Source organism: Pezoporus occidentalis, unplaced genomic scaffold, assembly GCF_034315485.1.
Source record: "Pezoporus occidentalis ecotype Australia unplaced genomic scaffold, CSIRO_AGI_Poc_V1 ctg294, whole genome shotgun sequence".
NCBI classification, from domain to species: domain Eukaryota; kingdom Metazoa; phylum Chordata; class Aves; order Psittaciformes; family Psittacidae; genus Pezoporus; species Pezoporus occidentalis.
Genome location: NW_026914874.1, coordinates 832818 through 841479, shown reverse-complemented (window position 1 = coordinate 841479; position 8662 = coordinate 832818). Strand labels below are relative to the sequence as shown.

The 8662-nt window shown below is 53.9% G+C and overlaps 1 protein-coding gene across 1 annotated transcript; it reads right to left on the bottom strand.

Annotated features, from left to right (window-relative positions):
- Positions 1-1589: 1589 nt before the first annotated feature.
- OLFML3 (olfactomedin like 3) lies at positions 1590-3853 on the bottom strand. The gene is made up of 3 exons (XM_062626621.1): positions 3670-3853; positions 2913-3198; positions 1590-2504 (listed from the first exon to the last, which is right to left on the bottom strand). Exons 1-3 carry the CDS (start codon positions 3775-3777, stop codon positions 1720-1722), a joined length of 1179 nt encoding a protein of 392 aa, XP_062482605.1. The 5' UTR covers positions 3778-3853; the 3' UTR covers positions 1590-1719.
- Between the last annotated feature and the right edge of the window lie 4809 nt (positions 3854-8662).

Sequence of the window (8662 nt, the reverse complement as noted above, 5' to 3'; positions counted from 1 at the left end):
CCAGTGATGCTCAGCACAAGCGCTGCCAGGGGCTGCACCCCTGCCCTGCTCACACCATGGAGAGGAGCAGGGTCTCAATGGGAGCAAGTGTCAGAGTCTGCAGGGCTCTTTCAGTTTAGAGGGTGGTTTCTGGTGCAGAACCATCGCTGCCGCTTCAGTTCTCCTTCAAGCTGCAGAAAGCATTGGCACAACCCTTTACAGGCTCTGGAAATGATGTTTCTTACAGCAGTTATGGATCTGGAAGGGGGCTGTGAATTAACTTGGAGCTTCACATGGTCCCTTCACACTGGGCTGATTTCTCTGCTTGCCTTGCACGGCGGTGAACCTCCAGCACCACCCAATTCCAGCCATTCCAAGGGTGCATTTGAGCACTTTCCTCGTGCAACCAAAAGGCAGATTTCACTCGAACGGAGAAGAACTGGAAGCAAATACCCCGTCACCTCCACATCGCATCGCAGCTCGCCTCCATGTGTCGTGGGGTTTGATGGCAACATGGGGCCAGCATGGCCATGCTCTGAGAGCGCAGGCAGCCTTGACAGACCCACAAGTGCTCACCATGGGGCCAGCATCTCCTTGCGGTGCGCTGGTATCTCCATGGCCTCTTGCCCCAGAGGGGGACCTGAGCCAGCACCACCGGACTGACTCCCAGCTTCATGTGTTCAATGCTTGTCCCAGAGTCGGTCTCTGATGGGGAAAGCGATGCTCGGTGACCTGTGAACCCCTCTTAACCCATCCTCTGTGCTCCCAGGATGCTGGGACGGGAATAAACTGCATCCAAGGCAGGTTTTGGGGAGCTCACAGCATCTCTGGCCAGAAATAGACCAAATCCTGGTCCAATAGACCAAGTGGCACCGCGCACACTGCTTGCTGCTGGTGACACAGTGGGGTCAGGAAGGCCACCGAGCAGTGCCCAATAGGTGCCTGCTGCAGCTCCAGCCCTTGCCTTTGGGCTCTTGAGCCCTGGCAGGACCAAAGCTGCCATCCCAAGGGGGGTCCCAGTGTTTGCCCTGTCCTGCCCCATCTTGGGTGCTGCGGGGACTCAGCGACAGCGAAACAGGGATGGGAAAGGGCTCAGGGGACTCAGGGGCTTATGTAAAGTGCTTGTGGCAACAGGAAGGTGACTGCTGCATTGGAAGTGAGCTGGGAAAACCAGGAGCATCCAGGGCCCGGATGCGATTCCAATCTCCCGTTGTCCTTCAGGATGAAGGGAGTTTTCCTTTTGCTCCCAGGTTTGCACCCAGCTCAGAGCTCCCCTTGCTGCAGCAGGAGTTTGCCTGAAACTCAGCTTAAATCCCTGCCCAAGGCCCTTTGCCCCCAGCCCCAGCCCAATGCCCCCCAACCCAAGGAGCTGCCTGGCTGCTCTGGCCGGCCCCACATGGGCACCCTCACCTTGGGCAGTGCCTTTTGGGGTGACCCTGGGGCGATGCAGAGCTCAAGGCCCCAGCATCCCCCGCTGCCCCCAAGCAGTGCCTGCAGCTTGCTGCATCGCCTTTATTCATCACATCACAGAGAAGAACAACCTCATTAAATAAGATCCAGGTTTCTGCAGGGGCGGGGGGGGGGCTCCGGGCAGAGACGCCTGCGGTGGGATGCGCCCAGGGCTTGGGGGTCCAGCGTTCATCGTGTCACAGTGATGGGATCCCTGTGGGGTGGGACGGGCAAAGCCGCGCTAGCCCGGGTAACGCTGCCAGATGTGCGGGCACACCTGGAGCGGGCCCTTCAGGCCTCCAGCTTCTTCTTCATCTCCATGCGGTAGATGATCTGGTAGCCGTCGTCCCAGGCGTAGATCTGCCTCTCGCGGGGGCTGTACTTCATGCTGGAGTGGGAGCCGTAGCGCTTGGGGAAGTAGACGAGGGAAGCGTCGTCGGGGGACAAGGTGCCGCTGACGTCGAAGACGCACTGCACGCGGGAGCGGCTGGGCAGGCGCGTGTTGTAGACCACGTGCAGGGCCCCGCACACCACGAAGGCGCCCTCGGCGTTCTCCCGCGGGCACGGCGTGTCCCACATCTGCTCGATGTCCAGCGAGGAGGGGTCCAGCTTGGCCAGGCAGATGTTCTTCTCGTCCTCCTTGGTGGCGTAGATGGCCCAGAGCCCTTCCTCGTCCGCCGCCATCTCTATGTAAGTGAAGGGGGAGAGCCCGAAGACGGGGATCTGCTCCTCGGCTGGGAACACCGAGCTGTCCACCACGGTCTTGTTGGCGAGGTTGAACTTGATCACCTGGAAGGAGCCCTGCTGGCGGATGTAGTAGAGGTGCCCGTCGTAGACCAGGTGCCCGGTGCCCACCCAGGGGTAGGGCAGCTTGATGCGGGCAGCCTTGCGGGTGGCCGAGAAGAGGGTGAACTCCCGCATGCGGGGGAACACGTACACGGTGTCGTTGGCAGTGCCGTCGAAGACGTAGATCTTCTCGGCGCTCCCTGCAGCGTCCTTGGTCCAGAGCCCCGAGGAGCTGCCGAAACGCTTCAGGATCTTCATGGCTCTGACGCTGCCGATGGTGTCACTGCAGTCTGCAAGAGCGGGGCAGCTGTGAGAGCCTGGAAGCCACCCGGCCCCACAGCAGGGACGGCTCCTGCCTGCTCACACAGCTCCTGCGCTGCCGTGTCCCGTCCCCGTCCCCCCCCAGGCCTCGGCAGCTGGAGGATGCTGTGCATCTGGGTGCCATCTACAAGTCCCCTTGCGCAACACAAGCAGGGGAGGCCGCTCTCATCCCAGCCCTGTCCCCAAGGGCTCTGGAGAAGCGTGGGGCTCGCAGGCGGATGCGGGGATGCAGGATTTTGTGCCCGAGACACCCCAGAGGTGCCCTGCTGGGGCTCCATAGCACGGTGCATAGCCAGGGTAAAGCATAGGTGGGCTGTGGAGGGTTGGGGTAGCAGCACCCTGGACCACATCCCCCACGGCGCCGTGGCGGCCCTCACCTGTGAGCTTGCTGTACTTCTCGTTCTTCCTCTGCTTGGCCGTGGCCGCCTGCTTCTCCATGAGCGCCTCGTCCACCTCCAGGCAGGGCGGCGCGGGGTTCTGCGTCTCCAGGTAATCCACCTCCCGCTCCAGCCGCTCCACGCGCACGGCTGCGTTCTCCGCCTCCACCCGCATCGCCTCCCGCTCCTTCTCCGCTGTCTCCAGCATCCCCAGCACCTGGTTCTTGAAGTCCCGCAGCTCCGTGGAGTAGCGGCTGCTCTGCTCGTACCATTGGGAGATCCTCTCCTAGGGCGGCAAAGGGACCATTGATGGGGCACCGCGTTCCACAGCCCAGCCCCATCACCGCCTGCACGTGGCCCTGGCAGCCCCCGGAGCCCCACGGCACCGCAACCCCGGTGCTTGTGTCCCTGGGTCCCATCCTGCCGTGCTCCTGGGGTTGCGGTTGGATTTGATGGTACTCAAGGTCTTTTCCAACCTTGATCCTATGGTGCTCCTGCACCCATGATGCTCCCGGAGTGGCGATGCTCCCGGACCCATGATGCCTCCCCTCCAGTGATCCACCTATCCCGCAGCATTCCCATGCCCACCATGCTCCCATGCCTGCCATGCTCACGCTGGGCTGTGAGGACTGGGTCACCCCGCACCACCTCTGCTCCGTCCCCATCCCAGCTCCTCCTCGCCCCAGGCCTGCTCTCAGCCGCGCTAAGGGGGCAGGGGCTGGGATCCCTGCCATGGGGTGCAGTGGGGCTGCCCTACCTCCAGGAGGGTGAGGCGCCGCTCCACGTACTCCATGAACTGCTGCTGCTGGGCTCGCAGGGCCACGGCGAGGAGCGGCAGGAGGAGCAGGCAGCGCCAGGGCCCCATGGCCGCCGGAGAGTGCAGCCTCCACGTCAATGCTCAGGAATGCTCCGGCCTCCCACATCCCTCATAGAATCCAGATGTGCAGAGGGGAGGAGAGGCTGCTCCTTCCCCAAAGACCAGCCCCAGGCACCTTAACCCCTTCGCATCCCCGTGTGTGCCCACAGCAGGCTGTGGGGCTGGGGAGGGAGCCCGGGCACCCACTGCTGCTGTGGGATGCGGGGATAGCCCATGGCACAGCGTGGGGCCGACCTGAGCTCTGTGCCATGGCTGATGGAGTCAAAGCAGGGCCAGCACCGCAGCCACCAGCGCCCTGTGCCTGCAGCGCTCCTTGTCCTAGCTGCTGAGCTGGGAACTGCTTGCCCCTGCCTGATGCTTGGGTCCTGCTCTGGTCCTCCAGAGCAATGCCATCATCTGCCAGCATCCAGCATCATCAGCCTCATCCAGCATCCTCCAGCATCCTCCATCAACTGCCATCAGCCAGCCAGGGGCTGCCCCAGCAGGCAGGAGCTGCTCCTGAAGCTGCCTGAGCACCCGTGTGGAGCCACACTGCAGCTTCCATGGCCCCATGCGTGCAGTGTGATGCGGGGAGGCTGCAGCTCAGCACCCAGGATGCAGCCAGCCCTGCGGTGATGCTGGCACAGACCAGGGCCCCAGCCATGCCCCCAGGGTTTCCTGGGCCCTTAAAGGTTGGTCACATCCATGCACAATGCTGCGGTGCTGCGCACAGGGTGAGTGTGCCATCCAGCGCAGCCTGCATCCCACATCGTGCGTCCTGCATCCATTCTGCATCCTGTATCCTGCTGGACAGCCCAGACACCCCCCATGCCGTGTGCTCTGGGGAGACCCCCCCTGCAGTCCTGATCCAGCTCTGGGGCAGCAGCACAACAGGGATGAGCTTTAATGTCCCTTCCAATCCAACCCACCCCAGCACCCTATGAGCTCCCCCAGATCAGAAGGGAGATGTTTTTGGCCGCCCCCCCTCCCAGCAGCACCCAACCCAAGCAGGACCCAGAGCAGACAACCCCCCCCCCACCCCAGCAGTGCTCACAGCACCTAAATCAGATGTGCAAAGTCAAAACACGTCTGTGAACACATCCAGGGTGATGGGGAAGTGTTTCTGCTTGAGAGGGTCCTGATCCCCCCACCAAGCCCTGCTCCCATCCATGCAGCTCAAGGGACCCTGAGCCCTGCTGCCTCCATACTGGATCTGCCAAACCCCATGAACAGATAAAGTGACCAAAGGAATAGAGTACAGAAAATTAACCCTTTTTATTGATGCATTGCAATTGTTCTACATTTTTACCATGTTATGTAGAAAATACTTAAAATACAAGCTACTTTGTAAAACCAAAGACAAACATTGAATCCAAAGATAAACTATGTTTTCACAATGGACCCTTTTCCCATATAGTTAGTATTAAATCTTTAAATAGCTATTTCTTCTGTTAAAATGATTTTTACATACCCCCTAAGTACATCAGCAATACAAACATAGCTCAGTAATTATCCGAAACTACCTGTACCTAGCGCCTTGTAAAAAGGAAGAGCACAACCATAAAAGAAAGTTAGGTTTTACACAGTTACTAGCATATCAAATACATTTAATAAAGTAGGAATTCCATTGCAATATCAAGAATTCAAGCAGAAATACTAACATTACATATAATGTACTGCTACATGTAGTGAGATAGATATATTTCAAGCTGAATCGGAAACCACACCTTATATAAAGTTTAGCAACAAACAACCATGTGGACATGCGGAACCATTCAGAAGTTGAAATCAAAAGAAAAGGAAGCAGGGCTGTGCCAATCCTGTCACTGAGAAGCAATTCAGCTTCATGTGCTAAAAGAAAACGCCGACTCGGAGGTAAATGACTGCATGCCATCAATGAGGGGCGAAGCAGGAACGCCTCCGAAGCTGCCTCTGCAGGGGCTATCGCAGCTCTGAATACAGGTCAGGGAATGCAACTGGGTTTACAGGTCAAGAACCACACAGCCAAGTCTAGATGGGACCAGGGTCACCACATCCTCAACAGGTGAATCCCAACCTGGTTTCAAGCACATTAAAGGGTTCCAATTTCTATCTGGAGATAGCACACTTCTTTAGACCATGAGGAGAGTCAATCCTTGAACTGAATCTGGAGGCTGGGTAGGTGAGGGTCTCCTTAGAGCTGACTACAGCACCCTTAAATTGGGCAACACATACCGAGCTCTCCGGGATCCAGAGGTGAAATCTGGCCCTCCTAGCAAGGGGATTTTTGCCTGCCTGGTTTCTGCTGTGCATCCCAGAGGAATCGCGGGGGATTTTTACGGAGCCATTCCCAACTCGTCCTCCTTGCTCCCGTTCTTTTGGGAACTCGGGCAGCGGGAAAGGTGACACCGCGCTTTGTGAATACATCTGATGGGGTTTAATGATGTCCTAGTGACTCCCAATGGTCATTTGAATTGCTTTTTGTTAGGGCAGCAGGCAAGTTCTTCTCAAAAGCATTAGGAGACTTTGCTAGAAGTCCTTTTTCTTTCCTGTTAGGACTTCATGGAAAACACTGTTTGTGAAACGGGGGATAACATTTTCCTGAAAGAGAGGAATTGCCTTTGGATGGAAAGGCACAACTCTGTACCCCAGAGGTATCTCAAGGCAAGTACTGAACACAAGCAATGTACTATGGGAAAAAGTAAGAAAGTGCCTACAGCAACAGAGAGCATCGTTTACACCAGGGACATGGCATAGCAAGATCGGCTGGTTATCCGCACGCTTACAAGGGCTCCGACTGAAAATACACTGAACGACGTCGCCAATGCTCCTGTCCAGTTCCAAAGTCCTCGATCCTTCCATCCAAAGAGATGCCAAGCCTTGAGCAGTTCGATTCCAGGTCAGTCCAGACTCTCTCCTATCAATAATGCGGAATCCCAGAGGTGGCCTTTGCACTTCTTGGCACTCGGAGAACTGGCCTCTTTCCCACCGGGACGGAACAGAAACTGGGATTCACGGCTCCCAAAACCTCTTATTGCTGCAGTAACACGACCGCTCGAGCCAGTTGATCATCCACTTGGACACGGTACTTAACCTACGTACTGAGGATGGAAGTGAGCATTTCCTCTGCACACTGACTAGGGCTACAGCTGACAAACCTTCCCAACAACTCCACATTAGCAGTAGCATTATAAAACTTTTAATGGTATTATGTGCTTTACAGCAGGCTCTCTTTGGTATAAATAATCCTATCACCAAGCTAGCAATATTTTACAAGAACTGTCTGCTCTTAACGTGGGGGAAGGTAACGCCATACTAACCTAAGAGAAAAAGTGATTGCACAGATTTAATCACTTGGGCAATATTAGACTAAACATTCCAATGCATTCCCAGCACTACCTTATTCGAAATGCACTGACAGACATTTAACAGTATATGTGCCATTGGCAAGGAAAAGCTTTAAGGAAACATCGCTTCACTCCAACCAAAAATGTAGCTTTTTTTTTTTCCTTTTTTCCTGTTTTTTTTAATGATATTAGCATTAAAACTGAGAACAACGCACCTATGCAACATACTGCTGTTCTTGCTGTGATAAGCTCAGTGAATTGCTTCAATTCGACGGGGGCTTGCTGGTCCCTCATAAGGCAAGCTCACTGTAAACTCTAGTCACACTACATCATCATTTAAGGCACTACAATAAGGGGACACACCAAACAACTCTTCATCACACATACCTGTGCAAAACAAATCAGAAGGTATCCTTGTCTCTCATGAAGCTCTACTCCTCTCTCAGTGCTACAGTGATGAGCTCTAACCATTGCATTATATCACATACATTCCAACATGAATCAATTCATTTTGGTTTAAATACAAAGGATACATCAAACTCCATCCCCAGGAACGTTTAAGAATTAGACAAACACTAAGTACAGAATTCAAGTATAATCACTACACATTTTGATTACAAAGACAGAACATTTGGGGTTAGCAGGAAGTTTTGCTCGTTATATTTTTCTAATCAATATGTACATATTTCATTTTATGTAAAATATTAAAACACCACCAATACAAAACTTCTAAAATAGTTTTAAATTCAGTAATAAACTTTAAAATCTGGATTTTTTCCTTTTTTTTTTCCTTTTTCTTTCTCTCTTTTTTGTGTTTTTTTTGCAATTCCTACATGCATGTACTGTATACAAGTCTTATTAAGAGTGCTTTAAAGTAGCTGTTGACATATCCAGGAGTATAAAAAGCTGTACACATCAATACAGTGATGTTTCGTTGCATGTCAAATTCAACTCCCTCCTCAACGCATCACGCGAGGCTTAAGGAAAACAGAACAAAGCAAAGCCCTGTGCTTCTGTGAAGGAATCCAGCTCCAGTCTAGGGCCAGCATCTCCTAAGTTAAGAGAAACCCAAGTTTAGAGCCGTGCTGCGCTGTTCGGTCTCGGCTGAAGATGGCAGCATCCCGACAAAGCTGCTGCGTTCTGTTACACAGTGAGAGCTTGCATACAGGTTGAGAAACAGAATCGTGTGATGAAGGCAATGAGAATGCAGCCGGGTTTATGGAGACACCTTAATCGTCAAGAACACAAAAGGGGTTTCAGAGTTTACATGGACTCCTGAATATGCAACATCGCTACAGGAGGCAGCTGCCTTGACCAGTCCTTAAACAAAGCAGAGCAGTAAACAAAACACATTGACAGGAACACGGAAATGGCTTTTGCAGAACCAAGGATGGTGGGAGAGACAGCGTGAATGAGAGAACAAACGTTAAAACGGCGACGCTTGGCTTTCAAACTGCTCCGGCAGATCAACGTGCACGGCAGTCTGAGTGCAAAGATGGGTTTGTGTTAAGCTGCTAAGATATAACCTGCTAGGCTTCCTGTTAAAAATCGTCCTCAGGGTCTGTCTG